The 27,130-nt window shown below is 41.6% G+C and overlaps 3 protein-coding genes across 3 annotated transcripts; 2 read left to right on the plus strand and 1 right to left on the minus strand.

Moving 5' to 3' along the window:
* The first annotated feature begins 1,825 nt into the window (after positions 1–1,825).
* On the plus strand, positions 1,826–5,132 carry LOC144703577 (diiron containing four-helix bundle family ferritin protein, putative (Protein of unknown function DUF455)). The gene is made up of 7 exons (XM_078575772.1): positions 1,826–2,300; positions 2,377–2,618; positions 2,710–2,806; positions 3,862–4,045; positions 4,478–4,559; positions 4,638–4,689; positions 4,780–5,132. Exons 1-7 carry the CDS (start codon positions 1,899–1,901, stop codon positions 4,837–4,839), a joined length of 1,119 nt encoding a protein of 372 aa, XP_078431898.1. The 5' UTR covers positions 1,826–1,898; the 3' UTR covers positions 4,840–5,132.
* A 1,010-nt stretch (positions 5,133–6,142) lies between these two features.
* On the plus strand, positions 6,143–8,827 carry LOC144703315 (malate dehydrogenase, mitochondrial-like). Its single transcript, XM_078575464.1, has 7 exons — positions 6,143–6,490; positions 6,581–6,754; positions 6,836–7,004; positions 7,139–7,200; positions 7,312–7,436; positions 8,052–8,169; positions 8,508–8,827. Exons 1-7 carry the CDS (start codon positions 6,227–6,229, stop codon positions 8,646–8,648), a joined length of 1,053 nt encoding a protein of 350 aa, XP_078431590.1. The 5' UTR covers positions 6,143–6,226; the 3' UTR covers positions 8,649–8,827.
* Positions 8,828–23,965: 15,138 nt separating this feature from the next.
* LOC144703210 (adenylate-forming reductase 06235-like) lies at positions 23,966–25,872 on the minus strand. Its single transcript, XM_078575325.1, has one exon. The coding sequence runs from the start codon at positions 25,747–25,749 to the stop codon at positions 24,088–24,090; it is 1,662 nt and encodes a 553-aa protein (XP_078431451.1). The 5' UTR covers positions 25,750–25,872; the 3' UTR covers positions 23,966–24,087.
* Between the last annotated feature and the right edge of the window lie 1,258 nt (positions 25,873–27,130).

Raw genomic sequence — 27,130 nt, forward strand, 5'->3', positions numbered from 1 at the left:
AAAACCCGGAGATAATAGGAGATCGATGATGCCAATGGTGCCGAGGAGTGATGGGTGGAGCGGAGGTTGGCGGAGGTGCAGGCAGATGGCGAGTCACGTACGGGCGTGGTGTGCAGACTGGGCGTACATAGGGGGGGTGCGGCGCGCGAATAGCCGCGGCACGAGTAGTACGCGGGTGGGACGCGCGGTGCTGGCAGTCAGCGCTGTTCAGCGCGGCACGAGTAGTACGCAGGTGGGACGCGCGGTGCTGGCAGTCAGCGCTGTTCAGCGCGGCACGGTGAGGACCAGCACACAGCAGCTGCAACCGTCTCGGCCAACCGCGAGGGAGCAGCAGGCGGGTCCGTCAGTCCGCGGTCAACCCGCAGAGAGTAATCGCCGGGCCGGTCGGGTAATGGGGGGGGCTCGGTCGTCAGTGGCCGGACCGGGCTATGGCGGTCAACCGCGGCACGACCAGCGGGTACAACCGCGGGAGGCGGCGGCACGACCGGGCGGGCAACGAGACGACCGAACGGCGGCCGTGGAGTAGGGGCGATGGTAGTGGTGGGGCGTCAGGCCGCGGGCAGCCGCGGCGAACGGCGGCAAAGCCGGTCTGGCGACTGGGAGGTCACTCGTCAGCGGCAGAGCCGGTCAGTGCAACAGCAGACGGGAGGACTGCCGATAGGTCGGTTAGCAGAGGGACGGCCGACCGACAGAGGGAGGGGCCAGGTGTGCGTGTTGGCAACGGCGGCGGTGGAGGACGGCAACAGCGGTGCCGTACGACGGCGTGAGGCGGCGGGCGGCGGTGAGTTCGGCGTGGCGGCAACGGGGACAGAGCGGCGGCGGCGAACTCGGCGTTGTCGGCGGCGCGGCCTTCTCTCTCCCTCTCTCCTCTTTCTCCTTCTTCTTCCTCTTCTCTTCTCCTTCCTTCTTCTTCTTCTTTCTTCTTCTTCCTCTTCTCGCGTACGTGACTCTTCAACTTCTAAAAACGTTATAATTTTGATAGATAATTCAAGAGTAGTCTTTGGGGGGCGCCCCCCCTCCTTATATAGGGAGGGTGACATGGGCCCCCCTTTGAACAAAACAAAACAAAATAAAATAGGGAAAATAAAATGCCTGTGAAGGCCCACTAGGGTGCTTGGAGGGGGAGGAATCCTCATATGGGTTCTTCCCCTCCTTACAAAGACAAACAAAGGAAAATAGAGATAAAGGAAAATAGAGATAAAATAGTGAACGCTCCGGAGGTGGCGTGTCGTCACGCCGAGTATCTGAATCTGGGGTCGCGCGTCGATGCAGCGGCTCGTCGTGTCGGTTGGACACATGTCGGTGGGGGGCTTGACGACGGTGCTGGCTCCTCGCGTGACGAATCGGCGGTGTCGGACGGTGTCGCGCCATCACGATATTTATCTATTTCCCTTTGTAATTATCTCTTCTGCGCTCTAACTCCCCTGCTCTACCTAGACCCCATGTCTCTGACGTAGTAGAGTCCATAATTCAACACTATTTTCTATCCAGCTCGAGAAATGTAATTAACTTGAAAGGGAGACCAAGTTTAGTGAAATCCATTGAAAAGTGAATATTGTATTTTTCAAGATACTTACAAGACAATATTTCTATAAACATTCATGTCATGATTTAGATTGATTTATTGTATTGGTTCCAGGAGAAAAAGGCGCATGTTTATAGTTTAGTATTAACCTTGAACTCTTTATTTTTGTTTAAAATCACGACATTGACCTTCTAACTTTGACTTTTAGATTTACCAGTCAACAGGGCCCTAATGAGACCTGACCTTGACCTTGACCTTGACCTTCCTATCAATGAGCAGAGTCCCTAAAATGAAGACGTTGCGTGGAGAGTCGCAACCGTTCTCTTCTCATCTCAGCCACTCTCGCCAATCTTTCACTAACTCTCCCCTTCCGATGTTCCGGTCTCTCCACGCGAACTTCTCTCTCGCGTTCTCCGCGCCGCTCGCCGCCCGAAGACGGAGCGCCGCCCGCCTGTCTTCCTCTTCCTCTTTCAATTTGCTCGACGGAGCTCCGCGCGTCTGGCCAGGGCTTCCCTATTGGAGGGCGAATCCAATCAACGATAACCTAATTTGGGGCCCCGATGGCCCCCAAAAGCCTCCCTTTTCCCCCAAAACCCCACCAGAGAACGCCGTCTCTTCCCTCGCAGAGTACGGGACGCTTGTTCTACGCAATCCAGATCCCCAGGAGAAGGCGAGACTCACCCATCTCGCGTTTTCTCGGTGGATCGAAGGAAATCTTCCCATCGGTGAATCTCAGCCGCCGGATCGCCCCGCCCGGCCGACGAAACCAGAGCTGGTACGCCATCCGCCGTTCAAATTCTCTTGGGCATTATGTCGAACAGCTTAACGACAGTCTTTTGGCATTCCATTAGGTCTCGATGAGGGACGTGCCGGCGCCCAAGAACTCGGGATTGCCTCTGAACGCGTACATGCTTCACAACTTGGCCCATGTAGAGCTGAACGCTGTGGATCTCGCCTGGGACACGGTGGTTCGATTTTCTCCTCTGCGAGGTCTTCTTGGCGACCAGTTCTTCTCTGACTTTGCGCATGTCGCTGATGAGGAGTGTCGGCATTTCTCATGGTGTAGCCAGAGGCTTGCGGAACTGGGTTTCAGGTATTGATTCTAATCATGGGCTTGAATTATATTAAATCGAAAATGTTGGAAAATGGGTTTTTAAAATTTTCGATGGGTGCTCAATTTTCAGATATGGGGACATGCCTGCTCATGATTTACTTTGGAACGAATGCGAGAGATCTTCCCACAGCGTTGGCTCTCGCTTAGCCGTGATTCCTCTGGTTCAGGTTGTTTGCATTCTAGAGAGGGTTCTGCGTGTCCAGACGACGTTGACGTTGACCGAGTGGTTGCAGATACGTCGGAAATGTCAACGTCTGTCAACTGTGCTGGGATGCCCTCATCGTCAACGTCATTGTTGACCTGAGGATAGTGGTTGACGACTGCCTATGCCTATTTGGGATCTCGACGTTGACTGAATGTGGTCAATGACAAACTCTGCCATCTAGTTTTGAATGTCCTACTCAATTTGATCTTTGATCTGGCTGATCTGTGACGTCAGCGACGTCTACGACTGCCTCCGGTCCCGGGTTGTCCTCATCATCCATGTCATTGTCTTTTTGGGCCCTTGATGTTGACTCAATATGGTTAATCAGAACACTGCCATCTAGTTTTGAGGAATCAATTTGTACAGTTGATGAAATTGCCTACCCAGAATGATCTTCGATCGGGCTGATCTGTGATGTTGATCTGTTGATGTCCGGTGCACAATCGGAGGCCATTAGATGGATTGTCTTTTTTTGATCTAGTCAGATCGATCGATCAAGATAGTCAACCTGAGTTGGGGAAACTGTAAGTCAGATGGACTGATTGGTGGGCCCCACTGAGAAACGAAATGGTCAAATGGGAGAAAAGTCAAGGAATCCCCTTCAGTTTTAATTTTTGAGATGTTGACATGTGGTAGCTCTTAATTGGGCAAACACACCCTTCTACTTTGATTCGTCAATGGATCGATCAGATGAAATATTTGATCAGATTGATGATCCAGGACTTAATAGCTGTTTGTATGTGATCAGCCCAAATGATTGATCAAATCATTCGATCTGATTGATTTTTGCTCATCAATGGGAATCAGATCAGATCTGACTGGATTTCCATTCTCTGCTGCCATCAACGTCAATCTACCACCCAGGAAAACACCATCGTCATTGTGAATGCCAACCATTAACAGTTGACAAATGGAGAAGCTGATTGGCTTGTGGAGATCGCCTCGTTTTCTTTTCTTTTTTTTGAAATTTAATGGGTGTTGAACTGATGATTGATAATGGGAACTTCCTTTTCTTAGGAGGCTAGGGGACTCGACGCTGGACCAAGACTAGTCCAGAAGCTGATGGGTTGTGGAGACCATCGAACCGCACGGCTCGTGGCAAAGATCGCAGAAGAGGAAGTTGCGCATGTAGCAGTGGGACTAGTTTGGTTTCTAGCCGTGTGTGAGCAGATGGGCCGCCCTCCCACATCCGAGTTTAAAGGTTTTTAATCCTAAGAGTCCTAACTTTTCTCATGATTTCTTCAGTAGGTCTTCTTTCAGCACTTCATGACCCTCTGAGGTTTTTTCTTCTTAGAGTTGGTGAATGATCTGAGTCTGCATTTTTCTTATGCTTTCTTCATTAAGTTTTTCTTATTTCATCATTTCATCACTATCTGTGTTTTGTGCTCGTTAGACTTGCTTAATGATCTTAGCCTCTTGTCCTCAGGTGTGAATTGTTCCTTTGGTTTCTTCATTCAGCTTAACTTATTTCACCACTTCATCGTCCTCAAGTCTTAATGATCTGAGTTTTGTCCTTCTCAGAGTCGTTGAATGATCTAAGCTTGTAATCCTCAAGTCTGAAATTTTCCTTACGAATTTTTTTTCTAGTTTTACTTATTTCATCACCTCATCTCCATCTGGCTCTTGTTCTTAGACTTGCTGAATGAGCTGAGCGTGGAACCAAAGGGCCCATTCAACTACGTGGCTCGCGACGAAGCCGGAATTCCTCGTGAATGGTAGTTATTCTATAATATAAAATTTAGAGTTACCATTAAATTTCTGCCTTCTTACGGGTTTTTCATCATCCTGCTCAGGTATGAGAAAAGTTCGTCCTCTGGATCCACGGAGAAGAGCGATCTCTCTCAGGTTTCTCTCAAACCCAAAACCTTCTTCCCATTTGCTTAGACCCATAATTTATGCACACTGTAGAAATTGCTCATCAATTTGGGTGTGCAGGTTCATGACAGGCTTTCCCACATCGTCTCCATGGAGAAGGAAAATGCAAACGCTTGTTGAAGCTCAAATGGTGGAAGGAGTTGGTGTAGAAATCTGCAACCTGAGTTGCTTGTAAATGCCAAGTTTTGATAATCTTGCCCTTGTCAGTTGGTCTCAGCTATGATAAATTTCCTTACAGGTCAAATCTGATCTGAAGATCCGATCTATATCTTAGGCTGTAGGAATGGTTTGATGGCGGGGTGTTGTGAAATTGCGTGTTATTTGTGCTGTGCAGTTTGAAATTTTGACTGACAGGGGCTGGTGCAGAGCAAATCCTCAGTTCTTAGTGACTGTTTATAAAAGTTTTTTCAATATGTGTCTTGAGTGATTAGTCAGCAGGTTTGATCTGTGTGTCGAGGTCCTGAGTTGAATTCTTATTCTAAAATAGATTTGTTGGCATTAAATGTAGTGAATCTTTTGTTCGTCAGCTGCACCCGACTATAGTCCTATGCCGAGGTGATGTGTTGGTTAGATTTCCAGCCCACAATTGTCCAGTTCAGTGCCCAAAGGGCTTGGGACAGTTGGAAATTTACCATGTGCCTGAAGAATAGACATGGTTGTTCGGTTCCTTTTGTGCGAATTTGTGTGAATTTGTGTGAATTGTTCATTCTGTTCGGTTCTCCGAACAGAACAATATCAAATTCAAACAGATCATTGCACGGACCCTTATGCAGTTCTATTGCTCTCTTTGTATGAATTATGTTCTAATTTTTTTCGAATGTGCAAATTTTGTTCGTTTTTGCACAAAAAAGAACAAAACAAAGAACAAAGCCCTGTGTGGTTCTTTTGTGCGATTTTTTTGTTCGCTTCAAATGAACAGAACATAACAACCATGTCTACTGAAGAACTGCTCAATCAAACATTAGAACAATCTGATTGAATCCCCGAGCCCTAGATTGAGTGCACGCTACGATCAAACATTGCAATGTATAATTGCCTAAGTCCGATATCGAGACAAATGCTGAACCCCATATCAAATATCTATATCCAGGCACCAATTTGGGTTTAGATATCAAATATCCGGTAGTGGCATCCACCACATTATGATATTTAAAATAAAAAATTCTGTATCTAACATCATTCCAATTTCTTCTTGAAATCCGATGTCAGATTGGGGGAACACCAGTTACAATGATCAGATCAAATGCCAGAGCCTAGGTGAAGGGAAGATATTGGAACTTGGAAGTCACATCACTCCAATTGCAGGCAACTTTCTTTTCCACCGTCGGATTATGATCCAACGGCTGTCGTCAGGCGATCAGGAAATACTGGCAGATGTGCACCCTACAGGACATCCTATAAAGCCATCGGAAGCTCTTAACAGATGCTATCTCATCTCCCTCGCGAAGCTACACCCCCGTGCCTCGATCTCCCCGAGCTCGTGAGATTGAGGTAATTGAGGAGGAAGATGAGGGCATCTTTGATCAGATCCGCGGCGGAATCCCTCAGGAAAGGGGGCAGTTCGTCGTCTGGGAATGCGATTCGTAGATCCTACTCTTCGGATTCTTCCCCGGATCGAAAGGTCGCGATTCTCGGAGCCGCGGGAGGAATCGGGCAGCCCCTCTCTCTCCTCATGAAGCTGAACCCTCTTGTCTCCCGCCTCTCTCTCTACGACATCGCCGGTACCCCTGGAGTCGCCGCCGACGTCAGCCATATCAACACCCGCGCCGAGGTCCAGCCCATCTTGCAATTTCCGCCTTCAATTTGTAGATCTAACCCCTCTTTTCTTCTTCTTCTTCTTCTGCTGCTGCTGCTGTTTCAGGTTTCTGGGTATGCGTCTGATGAGCAGCTAGGTCAAGCTTTGGAAGGCTCTGATGTCGTTATCATTCCTGCTGGGGTTCCCAGGAAGCCCGGCATGACCCGCGACGATCTCTTCAATATCAATGCCGGAATTGTGAAGTCTTTGTGTACTGCCATCTCCAAGTATTGCCCGAATGTATGATGGATCTGCAAGTTTATGGAAGATTTCGTTGTGTTTTTTTTTCTTCTTATACTGTTTATTTTGGTATCCCTTCAGGCGATTGTGAACATGATCAGCAATCCGGTTAACTCCACCGTGCCGATTGCCGCTGAGGTTTTCAAGAAGGCGGGCACTTACGATGAGAAGAAACTCTTCGGAGTTACTACTCTTGATGTTCTTAGGGCCAAGACATTCTATGCGGCTAAGGCGGGAGTGCCTGCAGCAGGTATGATTCCCCTCTTTCGGATGATAGATTTGATACTTCTATTACATAAAATAAGTCTTAAAATTCGAATTTTTGTGGATTCTGAGGAGCAAGTGGGATCTGATTTTTCAGATTTTTTTGATTTTTGTTGCTAGACGTCAACGTGCCAGTCATTGGAGGCCATGCGGGAATAACTATTCTTCCTCTATTTTCTCAGGTACCTCTAACTTCGTGGGAAACTTCTCTTTTCCTCTTTTATGGATATTATATCTCTTTCTTACTCGATTATACTAATCGTTTTGATCTTTTGGCATTTTGTTTGTGGCAGGCTGCTCCAACGGGAAATTCTTTATCTAATGAAGACTTGAAGGCTCTTACAAAGCGTACCCAAGACGGTGGCACAGAGGTCTTGGAAGCTAAGGCCGGAAAGGGTTCTGCCACCCTGTCCATGGCGTAAGTTTTTCACTGTTTCTTGAAACAAGAATTTCTTAAAAACACTGATATCTTTCCACGGCTCTCATTGTGCTTGGTTTTTTCTGTGGCTTTTATTGTGATTGCTTTTTGTCGTCTATTTCCGGTAAAAGTTACAGTAAATGAATATGTTATTCTCGTACATATTGTGCTTTCTTCTGGATTTAAGCTGAAGAAAGAGAGATATTTTCTTAAAAAAAAAAAAGAAAGAGAGATATTACTTGGGAATCATAGTCTCATACCTGGAGTCTTTGAATCCTTTACGCTTATACTTCATCAATTAGGTTAACCGAAGTATATTTAATTTCATCTATCTTTGCTATCGACATTTAGCGATTTGTGTTCGTCCTCTCTGCACAATGATCGATTGTAACTTCGTGGGTAAACCGAAAACGAAGATCAATTAATCTTTTATGCAAATTACAGCTGGACCTCTCTCGGCTTTATTCTATTCTTTGATCTTAGAATTACCTATTCTGGATTTTTTTTATTCGGTTATTTTTCCGTTCTCACTTTTTATCTTAAAATATTTAGCCCTTAATATTTATTCGTGAAAACAGTTCAGGGGGTATATGATATTTCATTTTTCTTTACCAGTTACGCTGGAGCAATTTTCGCGGATGCATGTCTTAAGGGCCTCAACGGCGTTCCTGATATCGTAGAGTGCTCCTATGTTCAATCAACCGTCACCGACCTTCCCTTCTTTGCCTCCAAGGTATACTCGTTTTTCTTTTCTAATTTTAATAAAACTGAGTCATTTGCAGATATCGGTTTTATAAATGTCTGAAACCCCACTATCCTTCTAGAAGAATAGATTATTCCCATATGATCCAGTTTTTTAATCTTTTATTTATCTTTTAAATTCATCCGCCATAATTTCTACGTTAGAACGAATACTTTGTATCTTGAAAACTCTGAAATAAAAAAAAACACTATTTCTCCTTGTTGCCTTTTTGACAAAAATCCAGGATTGCATCTTTCTTTTTTGCTGTGAAAACATATTTTAAACATAGGTTGATATGAGAAGTGATCACCATGCGCTGGATATTGCAGGTGAGACTGGGCAAGAACGGGGTTGAAGAAGTGCTGGGGTTTGGGCCGCTTTCGGACTTGGAGAAGGAAGGCCTGGAAAATCTTAAAGCTGAGCTCAAGGCCTCCATAGAGAAGGGGATCCAGTTCGCCCATGCGAATTAAGTTTCCTCTTATTTCCTCTTTTTATTATCCAGAATAATATCTATTTCCACCCTTTTAACAATCAACAGTGGGAAACGGGCGGATATACTTGCAAGTTACAACTTGGGCCATGTATTTTCATGGTTTTTTGTAGCTTTGAATCACGAGTCTTTGATGAAGGTTTTGATGATGCCATTGAATTCTTGCAGTTTCCACATCTATTGATTTGGCCTTAACTAAAGCCCTGCGGTTAAGCAAATGTAAATAGAGATTTTGGTGGAAAGAGTATAGAATAAATCAGAAGGAAAAAGGACAAGTTCTTACTCTCTGAGATAAAAAAAAGTGAGATGAAAAGCTTATTTTTGACGTGTTGAGTTTAACTTTAAATTTATCCATTTATCTTAACAGATTTGAGGAATTAAGTTAAAAAAAAAACAGAATGAAGACCGCTATTACTGTGACTACAGACATCGGTTTATGTCAAAACTGTGCAAATGCTCATTATAAACTCTTTAACAAGTGGTTCGAGGTCAAGGGCATGCATATCAAATTTCCATCTATGGTCTGCCACACCCTTTAAGGAAAACTGCCGGCTAAGGCAAAATGAACTCAGCAACTTCCATATTTTTGTTTAATTATTATGAATTATACGCATTAATTTTGAAGTCATGTATAATTTTCATAAAATTGTGAAGGGGTGTCTTCGTCAAAATCAAGTGGGTCAGGATGGCTGGCTGGGTTCAGGTGGCTAGGATGAAAAAAGAGATCAAAGCTGATGATGAATGGAGGGATATTGGTTGGCTGGAAAGCTCTGCAAGGAATCAATGGTGCGTATGAAAGTGAGTAGATATGATCTGATAATCCAACCGGAATCTATTGGCTGTGATTAAATCTATCTGAAGGACTTGGTTCTATGGACTTGGGCGATGGCCAGATGTCCCACTGGTGCAGCTATTTGACAGCTGTGATGATTCCAGATGAGTTGCTTTGCATGAAATCCCACCATCTGAAACTTATGAAGATAGGAGCTGAAGAAGGTTATTTTACTCTCTCCAATGACATAATTGCTATTTATTAATACCACTTAAATGTACCAGTTCATGAAGCTTTGCCATTGGTGTTGGAGTAAAATTTTCATCCTAAGATCCAACGGTGAAATGTGACTCAAAAGTCAGTTGAAACCATCCAGCTTCCATTCTAAGCTTCAGGCGACTCCCTTGAATTTAAGGAAAGATGCTGATTTTTACTGCAAGCTAGACGAACCTCAGAAAATAAAGGAAATCTAGGCCTTGCCTCTTTTTGCTTCTCTTGGTTCATGGTAAAATAACTTGTGCAGTATTTTTATATTATATTGAAGCATATTTTCAAAACGAACAAAGCTCGAATATTTACAATTTACAATTAATCGTTATCTGAAAGCTCTATTGTACCGAGCAAATGCTGCTTTCAGGACTTAAATAAAGAGGCCCTATGTGATGGGCGTAAGAGATGGGGACTGAAGGAACACTGAAATGGCACAGGAGAGAACTTCCCTTCACGCGTTCTTGAAGGATTATCATTTCACGGAAAGACTAGACCGAGAAATCCATTTAGCGACAGAATTTACTGACGACGAAAGTGCAAGAAAGCAGAATAATTGAGGAAAGTAAAAATAGATGAAGAAGCTGTTTACCTTGTTTCCTTCTAGATCGTTTTCTTTTCTGCGGGACTTTGACGTGTCATCAAGAGATCAGAAAAAAGCTGTGAAGGAAAATAAGCAACGGAATAAACCCGATATTGGATATGGAAATTGTGAAGCCTAATAATTTTGAAAACCAAGTTCAATTCCCATGTCTTATTATGTTTCGTATGTAGATTCGACTTGCAAAAGATATCAAGAGAAAAGAGTTGACGAGTGAAAGAATTAGGCATCGGGGATCGGATCGGATCTTTCGAATCTTGATCAACAGATTCGAACGAACAAATACCGATTCGAACGAACAAATACCGATTCGAACGATCTGTTCGAAACTCTCGATCGAACAGACCCTTCGTTCCTGTTGGATCGAAAGTTTCGAACAATTTCGAACAAATGGCCAACGGCGCCAGCTGTTAAGGAGATAACAATGCACCAGTCTGAAGAGGCGGACAACGTTCGACTCCTGATAATGGTGGACTGCTGCTATTTCAAAATAGCAGTACAACGGTCAATCGCACAACGGTCATATTAAGGCCTATAAATAACTGTGTAATACATTAGATCAATGAGGCTTTTCTTTCTATTGTGTCTCCCAGGGCGGCGGCTCCGCCCGTCGCCCTGTCCATCCTCTTATCCCCGTCTATCTCTTTTTCTCTCCGTTGTTTCAGCCTAGAAGGCTTGTTGATGAAGATCATGAGATGCCCCTTCTCTCTTCTTCTTCTCTACTTCTATCTTCTTGGTTGTGGGGCATCTCACGTTTCTTAACACCAGCGACTGCCGGAGACTTTCTCTCTGGCGGCTGCTGGCCGGCCCTGGCGACCGCTGGCCGGCGATGGCTGCTGCTGGCCGGCGCTAGCGGCCGCTGGCCGGGACTGGGGGCCGCTGGCCGGCGCTGGGCGCAGCTGGGCAGCCTGGCAGCAGCTGGGTGCCGCTGGTGGCCGCTGGCGCCGCCGGATTCGAACATTCGAGTCGATCCGATTCGAACACCTTGTTTGAATCGGGTCTTATTCGAACATTCGATCCGAACAGCCTATCGAACATTCGAAAGATATGTCCGAATCCCCGATGTCTAGAGAGAATGAGAGGACGAGAGAAGTTGTGAATGAAGAGAGAGAAAGAGAGAGAGAAAGGTGAGAGAAACAAGAGAGAGGGAAAGAAGAGAAACAGGAGAGAGGGAAAGAAGAGAGGAGAGAGAGAAAGAAGAGAGAAACAAGAGAGAGGGAAACAAGAGAGTGAGAAAGAAGAGAGAAACAAGAGAGAAAGAAGAGAGAAACAAGAGAGAGAACGATGACAGAAACAAGAGAGAGAAATAAGAGAGGAACAAGAGAGAGAGAAAGAAGAGAGAAGCAAGAGAAAGAGAGAAAGAAGACATAAAAAAGAGAGAGAGAAAGAAGAGAGAAACAAGAGAGAGAGTGTGAGAGAGAGAAACAAGAGATAAACAAGAGAGAAACAAGAGAGAGTGAGAGAGAGAGAAACAAGATAGACAGAAATAAGAGAGAAACAAGAGAGAGAGAAAAAGACGGGAGAAACAAGAGGGAGAAAGAAAGCAGAGAGAAACAAGAGCGAGAAGGAAGAGAGAAACAAGAGAGAGAGATAAATAAGAGAGAAACAAGAGAGAGAGATAAATAAGAGAGAAACAAGAGAGAGAGATAAATAAGAGAGAAACAAGAGAGAGAGATAAATAAGAGAGAAACAAGAGAGAGAGATAAATAAGAGAGAAACAAGAGAGAGAGATAAATAAGAGAGAAACAAGAGAGAGAGATAAATAAGAGAGAAACAAGAGAGAGATAAATAAGAGAGAAACAAGAGAGAGAGATAAATAAGAGAGAAACAAGAGAGAGAGATAAATAAGAGAGAAACAAGAGAGAGAGATAAATAAGAGAGAAACAAGAGAGAGAGATAAATAAGAGAGAAACAAGAGAGAGAGAGAAAGAAGAGAGAAACAAGAGAGAGAGAAAGAATAGAGAAACAAGAGAAACAGAAATTAGAGAGAAACAAGAGAGAGAGAGAGAAAGAAGAGAGAAACAAGAGAGACAGAAATAAGAGAAAAAAAGAGAGAGAAAGTAGAGAGAAACAAGAGAGAGAAAGGGGTAAGATAGATAGAGAGAGTATGTGAGTATTCTAAAACAATTGTCCCACAAGTGTGACTGCTATGTTTGGAAGATCAGACAACATGGATTAGGATAGACAGTAGGACAACGGTAAAACTAAAACCATACATCTTTATGAATTTTGTGTACACGTATTTTTGGGGTGGACGTGCCCTGATTCATGGTTATGGAAATGGATGGATTCAAATGACATCAGTAGTGAGTTGACGTCAGTGCATCCCGGTCACCATAGGGAAGATACAATGATCATGTGGTGTATGTGGATTTTGCTGTGGCCACCTTGCTTGGTGATGATGTCGTCATCTTGGAAGTTGAGTTATGTTCCATTACCTTATCTTCTCAATGGTCTTTATTACGCCCTAGCAAGCTCATGCCTTGTTAGAAGTTGAGCTTGGATTGGATCCACTGGAAACATCCTCGTACCATAGGTTTTGTGAGTGCATTGACGACTTATCACGAGTGGAGATGAAAGAGATCTGTAAAGTGCCTTCTAGAATACATTCTCGAACGTAGTGATAGTCAATTTAAATATGCTTTATGTGAGCACGAAAAATGGAGTTTTACTGAGATATTTAGCACCCTGGTTATCACACCATAGGGTGGATCTGAGATGAGTGTTAATGTGTTGTTCATGAAGCATATATTTTAACCAAAGGAATTAGCTGTACATTGGCAACAACTTTATACTTAGCTTCGGTGCCTGAGCGAGCTATGATTGCCTGCTTTTTGAATGCCCAACTTACAGGATTATTGCCCAAAAATATTATGTATTTGCTAGTTAATTTGTGGTCAAAGGGGTCACCTCGCCCATTTGCATCACTAACACTATGAAGTTGAGATGATGAATTAATTTAAATTTTAAGGAGTAATGAAGTATCCTTTTGTTGGGTTCTACAGGCCTGGATCTAGATGAAGATGAGGATTCCACGCAGCAGAAGATACACAATGGAATCAAACAACATCATTAAAATCATGAAACGAAGAACCTATGCATGGATCACATACATGATTTATTGGATCCTAGAGCAAGACAAATTGAGCTACTCAAGTGTGCAACCTCTATATTTATCCACGTGGTCCTTGGCATGTCGAATCTCCTCCTTCTCGTTGACGAGCTCCATTCAACCTCCATCGCCGTCATTACAGTGTCCCAATCGCATCAAGAGTGGAGAGGAGTCATGGGAGAAGGGAGAAGAAGGGGAAGGCTGTTGAACAATTCTGGTATGGGTGAATTTGGTTCAAAGCCTTCCACTATTTATACTAAGTGGGTATATTTCATAAAATCCTTAAAACTTAAGTATATCTTTCAACGGCTAAAAACCATTTGCGTGTGACCCTCTAGGCCCATGTATCAGTCTATTTAACAACTCCAGCATCCCAATAATATTTATTGGCCTTGAAAATTAATTAACTATATCATCATATATATTAATTAACGTTGGATCAATTTAACCCATTAGATATATTGATTCTCCAACATGTGGGGTGCCAAGCTACACCTTGTGCTCTAGAAGATACAAAGAAGTCTATATCGACCCACTCATGGAACCTGTTCATCATCGGTTACCGTGCAAGTATAGTCCTTCATCCACTTGACATTCCTAAGATGACTTAGGGTATGGTCAACTGTCAAACCCTAATTGGTCATCTGAGTTAGTACTCATGCCTTCGAAAAATCATCGGAGAACCCTTCTCCCGGTATTTCCTTGAGTGGGTCCCACTTGACATTCTTGGCCAAGGACTTCATTGCATTATTTTCCTTTAGCTGTCACCTCTTATACTAAGGTTGGATGATCCCATCTTGAGCACTCAATTGGCTTTCATAAACTTATTGATGTACCCGAACTAAGACTATTTAAAATCCCATGATTAGAGACTCGTTGGCCATAGTTAAAGTACAACCGTATGTTCACAAGACCTTTGGTGTCTCAAGTCTTAGGACCACTTACACATTTGTGACGTGAATCGACTTGATTGACAGTTCAGTATAATACCATTCAGGGATTCGTACTGATCAATGCAGTGAACTCTTTCCACTAAAGAGCACCCACTATCTATCCTTAGTGTCTCCACACTAATGACTACAAGAACGTCCATACTCATCATATAAGTGAGGCTCGATAATGCTATTCTATCTTGATCCTTCTCACGTATCCTTCGAAGAAGAATATTTAGAACACATGGTTAAAAACTAGTGATCTTCGTGTTACAATCTCATCATAATTCACTAAGTCGAATCTTATATTCATGGACTTCATTATAATCATCGCACATGTACTATAATGAATATGTTTTATTAATGAACATGGAACGAGATGTAGAACGAATGATTGGCTTGCCGGCCACATATATTTCCATCACCTTTTTATGACGAAGGGGGTGTTTCAAATTTCTCCAATGACATGTGCATGTGTTGAGAATGTGATTGACAATAAATGCAATGTTGGGATGTGTAATTGTAAGATACTGTAGACTTTCGACAATCTTTCTATAGTGGGTGCCATCAGATATGGGTTTTTACTAAGATTATTGTTGGTTTTTCTATGAGAATGATGAAGTACACCACAGAGTGTTAAATGGCTTGCATTGATCCATGTTAGCCATTGGTAGCATTTTAAGTGAATATTGCATTTGAGATATGTGATATCTGTAGTGCACTGGTGAATGTGAATCCCTAAAAAGATTTGGGCATTTTGATAATTGAGCTTAGTACCACAATATTTTTACGACTGCCCTGGGAATCCAGTCTGAGGACCAGAATGGCATATACACAAACAAGAACATATTGGGGTCTATGTACAATAAACTTGTAAAAAAAGGATGAACCACTACAGTAGCTAGTAAAACTGTGAGAAGAAAAGAACAAGCTGAGTTTTTGAAACCAAGGTTAAGGATCTTCTTTTGAACCATACAAATACTTACGGAGGTGACATACATGATGAGGATGTTGGGAAGAGAAAAACCCAGATGATTGATGCATGCGTATTGGTTCGGTAAGGTCTACACGAAGAAAATCATTAGAAATGTCCAATTGAATGCGTGGCTTGTTGAATGCTGAAAGAGAAACAAAAATACAAAAGGTTGTCATTTTGAAAGCAGGCCTGTAAGTCTCATGATAGTGAATACCTAAACTTTGATTGAATCCTTGGGAAACTAGCCAAGCTTTGCTCAAGTTGAGGGATTTCTCAGGCTGAAGTATGGTGCAAAACATCCATTTGGAGCCAAATAACTTGGTGTGAGGAGGTGGTGCAACAAGATCCCATATTTGGTTGTGAATCATTTAAGATTACGATTCACACAGCCTTGTGGCATATGTCATTCTTGAGATCTTGGTGATAGAGGAGGGTTTGGACGGAGCAGAAGTGGATATGTAACAAGAGGGAAAGTGATGTTCGACGGAAATATGATACAATTTAGATGGGGGTGGGGAAGAATTTTGGAGCAGTAGGAGGTGATATTACGATTATTGGAGGTGGAGTGGCTGTGGTGAAATGAGAGGTGTAGTATCCAGCTGTGGTGCTAGCTTGCTTGGTGAGTGCAGAGGGGTGGATGGTTAGCATATTGCAAAGGGTTGAGGTGGAAGTACACTGAGAGGGGAGAGCAGATCTGGGATGGTAGGATGAATGGTGCTGGTGATGACTAGGTGGTTTTGGGTTGTCTGTTAGGTAGTGGTTCTGGGTGAAAGTTTATAGATGAGAAATGATACACGCTTTCATCAAACACAACATCTATGGAAATAAACATATGATTAGTGTGGAAATTTAGACATCTATATCAATGGTGATGTGCGTTGTAGTCAAGGAATGTGCATCGTTGAGACCAGGATCTTAGTTTTGGGGGTGGAAAGGGCCTGAGATTTGGAGAACAAAAAAAATCACAAGTCTTGAGAAAAGTAGAGTTGGGGGGTTTGGAATTTAATACCTTGTAAGGAAATTTGAACGGTAGCTTGGCAATAAGAAGGCGATTGATGAGTATGCCACGGTTGTTGTGGCTTCATCCTAAAATATTTGTTGGACTGCTGCATGATGCATCATGAGGAGTGTTGTTTCAATGATGTGATGATGTTTACATTCTGATGATGAGCATGTACAAGATATTTGATGATGGATGCGTAACTTTCATAACATTCGATAGAGAGATCTCTACTTGCCTCCCCAATCAGATTGAACAGATTGAATTCTGCGGTTAAATCATATTTCAATTTTATTTTGGAAGTGAATAAAAGTTAGTGGGCCACTCTTCGTTTGTATAAGAAATATCCTGGTGTACCTGCTGAATGCATCAACAAAGATTATATAAGAACAAAAACTAAAATGAGAAATCATTAGTGTGGGTCTCCATTAAGTCCAAATGGATGAGTTCCAATGGTTTCACACGAATATGATTAGAGTTGCGATAAGATAATTTTTTTCACACAAATTTTTTTTCCTTCGACATAAAATATGTCTCACATAAATGTGGTCAAGGCACATAAGTTTAAGGAAAACCAAAATGATTGATCATGTTTTCAAAATCTATTTACTAGGGTGGACAAGGCATTGATGCCATAGCATCGGCAATGATTGTATGGTAAAAAAATGAGTGCGGTGTTGACATCGTCAGGTGATTTAGTCCATCACAAATGTCATCCTTGAGTAGTATGGCCCTAGCATGGGGGTGAAATTCAATACATAGATCATTATTAAGTGTAAGTGATCATACACAACTTGTGAATTTAAATTATGGGTAAACTACCCAAATCACCATTCTCAGGGACTGGGGAATGTGCCAATGGCATTTTAGAACTTGTGCATTCTAATATATGTAGTCCTATGTCTGTCCAAGCCAGAGGTGATTATTCTTACTTCATTACTTTCATCGATGATTTCTCTAGATATAGATGTGTATACTCAATAAAGCATCAATCAGAAGCTTCTGATAAATTATAGAAATTTATTAATAAATTAAAGAAAAAATCAGGAAAGAGTATTAAAAAACTTATATATGATAGAGGAAGTGAATACTTAAGTATAGAGGTTCACTCAATACATGAAGGATAATGGCATCCTAACTCAGCTGACTCCTCCATGCAGACCACAAATGAATGTCATGTCTGAAAGGAGAAATCAAACCTTGTAGGACATGGTAAGATCAATGATAACCTTCTCAAAACTACCAATGCTCCTTTAGGGATATGTGGTTGAAACATCAATGCATAAATTGAACATGTTACCTACAAAGCTGGTAACTTCCACACCATATTAGATATGGAAATGAAGAAAGCCAAATTTTATGTATATTTGTGAAGAGGCATGACCCACGAATGCTGGAACCTTGAAATGAGCAATGTAGATTTGTGGATATCCAAAAGAAACAGAGAGATGCCACTTTTGCAGGCCTGAGGAACAAACAAATTTTTTTTAAAGGCCATCTTCCTAGAGGATATCTTCTAAGGAAACATAGTGGGAGTAAAGTAGTCAAGGAAGAAATTCCAAGTCAAAACACAAATACTATCTCATCAAATGAGGGCTATGTTCATGAACATGTTTAGGAAAATGCATTCGGGCCTTGTAAGTTAGGAAGAGTGATGAGACAACCGGATTGCTACAATGAACATATTGCATTAGGTGAAGTCACGGCACTACGTCTTAATGATGATGATCCTTTGACACATGATGAGGAAGTTCAATATTGTGACTCTCTAAGATGGCGAGAAAAGATGGATTCCAAAATTCAGTCCATGCACCAAAACCAAGTATGGTACTTGGTCGGCCCTCCCGAAGGTATGGCACCTATCGGGTGTAAGTGGATGTTTAAGAAAAATATTGGTGCACATGGACAAGTTGACACATACAAGGAAAGACTAGTTACAAAATGTTATCATCAAATGAAAGGGGTTAACTCTGATGAAATATTTTTGCGAGTTTCCATGATAAAGTCAATCAGAATTTTTCTTGCCATAGCTGCACACCATGACTATGAGATCTGGACAATAGATGCTGCTTTACTTAATGCAAAGCTTGAGGAAGAAGTGTCTATGATACAACTTGAGGGTTATGCATACACATAATTTCTAAATAAGGTGTGCAAGTTGAAAAGATCAATTAGTGGATTAAGGCAAGCTTCGTGGAGCTGGAATCTCAGATTTGATGAGGCAGTTAGATCTTATGACTTCATCAAGCATGAAGAAGAAACATGTGTATACAAGAAAACTAGTTGGAGCACAATCATGATAAGTCCAAATTTAGGGGTTTATTATCGTTGTTTTAATTCAGACTTAACCAACAATATTTATGAAACTTTTCCACTGAAATACTCTATAATAAATATAGGGCAAGTAAGGGCTCGATCCACGTAGAGACAGGAATTTAATTTCAGAATTTTTATGAAACTTAAAATAAGAGAAATGAGTTTAAAAACGAGAGATATAATTTCAGGGATTTTGAGTTAATTTATATAATTATCTATTGGTTCAAATTCAAGTAGAAATACAAGGAAAAACACTAAAAATATTTGACATTTTATTTCCTTATTTTAATTAACACCAGATATCAACAATAATCTTTTTTTAGAAATTTCTGGATTTTAATTTACACCAAAAACCACTATAAATATTGAAAACAAGAGTCAGAGATTTTAAAGAATTTTTTACATGTTAAAATCATAATAATTCGATTATATAAATTTTATGGATTTACCTTATTTTTTGGAATTTTTAAAATCATAAAATAATATTTACTAATTTTTATAATTTTTAATACATAAAATGACAAATATACATGTTCTGGAAATTTCCAGTAGCGTCGGTGGCAACAGCAGAGCGATGGCACTAGCGACAGTTTGGGCCATTGGAATCGGGAGGCCCGGATTGGCCTGTGTAGGGAGCCTAATGGGTCAGCCCATTAGGGATCAGCCCACTAATTTAGGACTTAGCTGATTGGGCTAAGTCCTGCACAGGGTAATCCTTTGACCCGCCATTGTGTGTGCTGTCCCTGCTACATAAGTGCTGCAAGACACCCCAAAACAGTGCACGACGGCGCTGCGCGGAGATGAGGGGGAAAATCCGAGTTTTGAAGGGATTAAAAATTGATTTTTAAAATGTAATTTTTTTGGGATTCAAAGTGGGTAATGATGGGGGATCAACAAAGAGATAGAAATGGGTTTTAAGAGAGAGACATAAAATGCTCTAGGGAGAGAAAAGGTCAAAATGAAGAGATCGAGAAAGAAAATGAAGGCGGGGATGTAAAAGGTGTTTGAGAGGGATTTTGAAGGTGCAAATGAATGAGTTTTTTATGAAATTTTAAGGGGATGAACTAGGGATATGGATGAAAGTTTAGAGAGAGAAGTAGTCAATTATAGATTGAGAAAGTATAAAATAAGTGTTTAGAAGGAGAAAGTGATGTATTTAAAGGTAAAATTGATAGATAAGGATGGGAAAATGTAAATCTAAGATCTTAAAACCTCAATAAACATCTATTGAGCTCTCAATGCTTCCTCCAAAGTTGGAATCCTTATATTTGGCCTGGATCAGGCATTTTTCAATGCAAACAAGAGTTGAGAAAGAGTGAAAATTTCAATAAACTTACATCAAGCAGGTTGAGCAACTTGAATTCTGAAATATGCCTTGTCCTACTTTCCAGATATTTACTAGAGCACATCTTGGATGAGGGGAAATGAAGGAGAAAAAGAGTATTATACATACGAAGAATTACTAAAATACCTATTTGGCATTTTCTATTGTCTTTTCTTGCAATTTTGCCTCTTTTTCTCCATGGGTTGAGAGCTTCCTCTTGTAATCTTTAGCTTCTTTCTTTGTAAGGCTTTTGATAGCGGAATGGAGAGGACAGGTTGTGGCCCAAACCCCTCTACTTTCTCGTTTAGAGGCCCACAACACCATTTTATCATTTCAGCCCATTTTGAGAATCACTAAGCTCCCAAAAATTCTCCAACTCTTGAAGAACTGTATCTTCTCATTCCTGTAATTTTCTGCAAATTAGGAACTTCAAAATACTCATCAGCAATCAAACTTCTCGAATTCAAAGAAGTCATGGAAATTAGTTAAAAATAACCATAATGCGATAAAATGGAATTTATAGCAAGTGCAGAATAAGAAACCACTTAACATGTAGGCATATAAACTTTATGGAATGAGATAGAGAGAGACATGCCCATTGGCAAGAAGATTATTGGAGAGCACGGAGGATTGCAAAATACAAATGAATGAATATTATTATAAATGATTGTGGATTTTTTATCCTGTATGATTTCAAAAAGATGGTAAAAAGAAGTGGACACATATGAGACTCTTTTAGCATATATATAAGGTACAACTGCTATACATCGATCTGAATTAGCTTTTAGTTCCTTTTTCAGGTTTCAAATTGGGCTGTATTACTCAAAATAAAAAAATACATCAACCATTTATAGTGCCTTTAAAGAGTATAAAGTAAATATTAATCTTTTTAATCATTTCTCAATGAAAAAATTGGAATTGATAGCACTTTATTGGTTTAAAACAAAACAGGAGTCTATAGAAGTAGCCACTATAGGGTTACTCAGCCTGTTGGCCATATCCGAAAAAGAAGTTCTACTATGAATTGGGAGGGTTGACTTGTTCAAATCTCATGTTCAAGAAGCTTCCAAAATGATCAAGAATTTTATAACTCTTCTAGAATCTTCTAAATGCTTCTAGAATTTAAGATTCTTGTAGAGCCTTCTTGATGATTATTGAATCTTACAGAGTCCTCTTGAATATTCTTGAAACTAATGGATATTTAGTACTTTAATATGATCATATTTACGTGTCCATTTGCATTAAATCATTGATATTCGAATGTTATCAAGCTTAAAATAATGTTATCTATTTTTGGAATGAGTTCCTGAATTTTGTATATTATGGGAATTTTCTGAAAAATAGATTATAAAAGAATATACTTTTTGAGACAGAGTATGACTTTTTTTGAATTTTTTGACATTATATAAGAAAAGATATGATTTTTTAAAGTCAATATATAATTATACGTATTTTTTGAATTTATTTTAATTAATATGAAAATTTGATTATATTTATAGCCTTTTCATTTGCGCTGCAACGTGTCACTGTTCGATTCATCGAAGAGCTACGAATCATAGTGGTTGCTGATGATTGGTGGCATTGAATCATTAACTTAGTTAATTACTGGCGTCAGCCAATCATTAGCCAAGCAATCATCAATACTGGCGCCGCGACGTCATCCTCGAGAGATTCCTTTTTTTAGTGTTTTTTCTTTGTTTTTGTTTGTCCTTTTTTCAGTACACGTGTACACAAAGGATGAAAAGTGAAAATCTCAAGTGATTGAATTTTAAACGAAAATGGAAAACAAGGACGCTGATCAGGAGAGAGAATGAAAAGGGCTAGGATTGGCTCAACTTCAAACATCCATAACTTTTGATCTACAACTGCGATTGAGCTCAAATTTTCACCATTGCTTCGTCTTCCCCTCCTCTTTACATCCATATGCTCTGAACTATAAATAGATGCCTGGATCATTGTGAAATTCTTCTTGAACTTGCTTCATACTTGTGTGGGATGATTGAAAGATAGTGATTTTTGAGATCCATCAAGTGTGTTCTTGGTGTCTTGGGTGTGTCGGAAGAAGCATAAGAGAAGAGGGGGAGCTTACCGGCACTCGCAGGTTACTGTGATCTTGGGAGAACATGAGGATCTAAGGTAAGTCCTCACCTTACGTTGTTTCTCTCCCGACATCATCATTATCATAATTGTAGTCTGTTATCATCTTTTCATTTATCATTTCACTTACTTACATCCCCATTATCAAGTCTCTATCTTTGCAATCATACCATTCATGCATTCAGTCACTATCTTATACGGCACACCCTCTACCTTATTCTTGTAACACTTCACGTAATTCTATTTCTACTTCCTCGATATCACTATCTCACCTATTTTATTCTCGTATTTATTATTCTCGTGCTGATAATCACTATTGTGAGAAAATCAAATCCTTAACTGTCGTTTCTTGTGAAGATGATCCGTATTCATCACTAACTGAATATTCTTAAGAAATTACGGTTAAATATATTTTTTATTGAATAATCTCAATTATCAACAACGGATTAAAACCCCTAAATTTCAGATTATCAACCGGGTTACTCAGCCTGCTAGCCATATCCAAACAAGTTCTACTTTGAACTGTGAGGTTTGACTTGTTCGACTCTCATGTTCTAGAAGCTTCCTAAATGATCAAGAGTTTTTTAACTCATCTAGAATCTTCTAGATGGTTCCAGAATTTAAGATTCTTCTAGAGCCTTCTAGATGCTTATAGACTATTATGGAGTCCTCTTGAATATTTTGAAACTAATGGATCCTTTTAAAAGCTTGTGGGTCTTTCTAGATGTTCTAGAACGTTTTGGAAATCTTCTAGGGAGGGAGGTCTCTAAAAGCTTCCAAGGAGCTCTATAAAAGAAGGTGTCTACCTCATCTTGTGGTGGTGAATTTGGAGGGAATTCTGGAGGAGCTATGGAAGGAATTCTTGAGAGCATCCTGTGAGCAACCTTGGAGGGTTCCAAGCTTAACTTGTAGAGTTGGAGAAGAGTTGTGGACACCAAAGCATCTTGCAAAGAGGATTTTGTGAGGAGGTGGCACTAAGTGTGTATCTTCTAGTTAGTTAGTTCCTTTGGTGAACTTGTTCTCTTTTCTCCTTTTGTACTTGTTGTTTTGGACCTCTATTGTGAACACTTATCATCCCATTCAATAATGTTATTGTTCTCCAATCAGTGTGTGGGTTTTCTTTACTCTCGTCCCTATATTCTTCATGGATTCTTTAGCTTGGTTGGATACATATTTTAAGCTCCATTAAGTTAAGATCCTCAGCATGAACAATATACATGCTTTATCTGTATTAATAAAAATGATAACACCCAAATCTTATTTTCTTCAAACAACTATTGATCTACTCGCTTTCCAAGAAATAATCACGACCTTAAGACATTCGAGTAGGCAAAGCACCAAAAAAGATGCAAAAATAATTTGGTTCACGCCATCCGGGTAAAAGAACTGGGATGCCTGCCAATGTAAAATACTTAGACTTGAACATTTACGTCAGATTGTTTCTTCTCAAGCATATAATTTGATTTTGGTCATAACATAATCAGCGGGAATCATTTGCTATGTATAAAAATTGAACTGGAAAATCTAATATTATGTATCCAGGATTAATACTATCTGAAAAAAGTTTATTTTAAGAAATTTAATAGCCGGAACTTGCCGAGTTTGAAATTATATGATCTTCTCTTCCGTTTTATTCAACATAGCCCGTCTTATTCTTCATATCGGTCTCAATATCTTGCCTCTCATCCGTTGAGTAAATCTCTCTCCTCAAAGTTGCTCTTTGTCTGAACCTTGACGATCGGGTTTGCGTTGATTTTACAATAACATATCACTAGGTCACTCTTCTGCTTTTGGTATGCCCAAGCTGGATGACGCATCCCGTCCGGCCTCAGAGGAGACTAGACGGAAAATGATAAAGGGAATAATAAGGGCCAAAATAATCAAACATGAACGCAGGCAAGGTGAATAATTTATCTATGGAAGACCTTGAACTAACAGATTCATATAAAAATAATTTATGCTTGTTTGACTAAAGTACAACTTTATCTTGCACCCATCAAATATTCTCTTCCGAAGTTCTGGCTAAGAGTCCCAGATGGGTCCATACGCCGCTATGCCTTCAGCCCTGCAGGCGTTTACAACGTCTCTGCTTCCCTGGGGATTGCTTGTCACGACCACCACCTCCGCCTTCCACATCTTTGCAGTGTCAACAGCCAACTGGGCAACGTTAGGCCGACCTAAGACGGCCGTGTCGTGTATTATCACCTTCCCCTGCGGATGGCCACGCATCATCTCACCTATATCAGGGCCAAAGTTGTGATTCACAGACTTGGTGATCCAGACCAGGCACACCTCGGCATCGCACGGCTGCAGTAAAAATGAGAGAAACACGGCAATCCCGGACCCAGTGGCCACAAGCACAGCCCTGTTATACATATTCACAAGGTAGGGCAGGCCAGCGAAGTGCACTTTTCGGACCCAGAGATGGCTCGGCGGCTCGGACACCAGCCGCATAGTGAAGTCACCGACGGCCCCTACCAGCATCATGTGGGATTCCTCGTTGTCTGATATAATCCCGAAGGCGTGCCATTCCGACAGCGGCGAACGGCTGATTCTTCCAAGAAGCCCGGCTTTCACGCCCCCCGAAAACTTGATGATCGAAGCATGGCCGGAGAAAGAGGTCACCGACACGGGCACTCGTCTTACTGTGATCCATGGAAAGACGATAAGGACGGTCACCAGCAGGGTCAACCAGGTCTCTTGTTGTCCGGCAAGCCTTGTAGCTGTGAGATTATCGTATGAGTTTGTCTTCGGATTGTAGCCGGCGGTGAGGACGACGAAGACCCATAGAAGAGCCAGAGCCGCCCACCCGGCGAACCGGTGGGTACGCTCGAATAGATTGTGGTGCAGATGACGGACCAGAGGGAACGCCAACAGGCAAGAGAGGAAGATCAACGATAGGATGACGGATGCCACGGCGATAATCTCGGGACGGGTATCGTCCCTGTGTTGCAGCGCCAGCACGAGAGCGTAGATGAGCCACGCAACAGATGAGACGCCGCAGCCGCTGTGGACGCCTCCAAGGGACTGGAGAAGAGACGTGGTAGCTGTCTTCATCCAGAGCGGCACCCCCCGTCTGCCCAAAGCCCTGACGGAGCTCCAGAAAACTATTCTGAGGAAGGCCTCGCTCCTGCACAGGGTGAGAACTAGCACGTTGTAGACGGCGAACGCCGCGGCCTTGCGCTTAGCGTAAGCAAAGTATTCGGAGATCGCCAGAGAAATGATAACTAAGTTGAGGGTGATGGAGACTGTGAAGAGTCTTTTGTAGACTGTGAATAGGCCTTGATCTAGAAGGATGACTGAGAACCTCGTCTCATTGTTCTTCTCTTTATGGACGACCTGTTGCTTTTCTGGGTCGGCCGTAGCCGCTGAGATTATTGAATTAAGACTGTTTTCAGGGTCTTCGTCGTCACCGAGGATGTCACAAAAGTGGCTGCTTGGGTGGCTGCTGGATCTGAAACTGTGAACGGGAAAGGGGTGTACGTCCCCGGTCGTCCCCTGTCTCCTTAAGAACCAAGGCCTGAGACTGTCGTGGGTTTTGATCTCAAATGAAACTCCTCGGCAGCTCGAGAAGCGCGTTCTCTCCTCATCGGCACCCTCCATTGAACGCTTGACGGCGGCGGTGTTGTCTGCTGGAAGAGAAGCGGTGTGTTGAAGTGCAAGGTAATGCCGTCTTATAGGCATCTGGAGCCTATGAGAGGAAACGCGTTTTCACATTTTTACAGTTTTTCTTTGACATTTGGCGATGTTTTTACATTTTTCGTTGTCCTCAATTTGGTCTCTACTTTGGTAAGTGCCATCGTATTGTCGTCGTGCTGCCGAACAATGAGCAAATATCGTAGAAAGGTGGGTTGAGTTTACTAAGTCGTCTGGTTTGACTTACAGACGGAAATGATTGTGTTGAACCAGTTTCTGCTTCGAATTCCAAATGGACGGTGGCCAGGTTAGTCTGGAGAACTCGCTCTTAAGCTTTTGAAAATATCCCTCTTTCAAATTTTACTCTCGGTGGCTCTCGTGCAAAGGATAACGAGGAAGTAATCTCATGGGTCGCGCTGATCCGTTTTTTCAACATCAGCTCCATCTATTGAGGGCTTCGCGATACCAAGCTGGTAGTGTCATATTGTTAAGGCCTATGAAAAAGGTTTCAAAATCTTAATCCGATTTGGCAACCACTGCACTCGGTGTTTCGTCTTCTACTGCAGGATAATCGGCATGAGATGGCGAACTGACGTTAATGTTTCAGAGCTGTTGTTGTTTGGCTAAGTCAATGAAAGTTGTGGATACCGATGGGATTTTAAAGACTACTGCAGCAGACTTTCCGTTTCGGGTTTCAGTCGTCTAAAAGCGGCAGTTATCAGATACCGAACTTTCCACTCTTCAAACTTCACATACCATCAACATGGACCCTGATTTATGACAATTAGAACACGGAACCCTAAAAACATTTCTAAGAGAGGACTGAAATTCTTACATGAATAGTCGGCTTTAAGGAATTCACACGAACTAGGTGCCTACTTTATACCTTTTTGATGCTTTCTTGAAGGTGAGTGACTTAAACGCGCGGAAACTTGCAGCTTGTTTGTCCGGGAGATTTGAGTTACGGCCTCTGTGGAAAGTTAAGCGCCTCCTCATCAGTCTCGTGCGTCTTGATTTGGACGGAGAATAATCCTTTGCCGATATCTCCATCCTTAACGTGGAATGAATTGTCAATTACTTACACAACATGTTCTTCACAAAGTCAAAGCTGATTATAAGCACGAGTTAACTCTAATAGTTTCGACAAATTGATTTGGCTTCTAAACGCCAAGAAAACAAGGGACTTGGACTTCGCATCGCAAACTTCTATTCTTAAGGGTTATCAAACCTTGTACTCGCCGAACACAATAAATATGAACACAAAGTAAGATATACAATGTTTCATGTTTTTCAAGACTCTAACGAGTTTCATTGATGCTCCTGTAGTAGCGCCCTTTATTGTCGAACAGTCTGCGGGCTAGAGGTTGAAATCCATTTCTTATATATTTTTTTCCATTTCAATTACATTAACAACTTCTTTCCGTTCATG

The sequence above is a fragment of the Wolffia australiana genome, chromosome 5 (assembly GCF_029677425.1).
Source record: "Wolffia australiana isolate 7733 chromosome 5, ASM2967742v1".
Lineage (NCBI taxonomy): Eukaryota > Viridiplantae > Streptophyta > Magnoliopsida > Alismatales > Araceae > Wolffia > Wolffia australiana.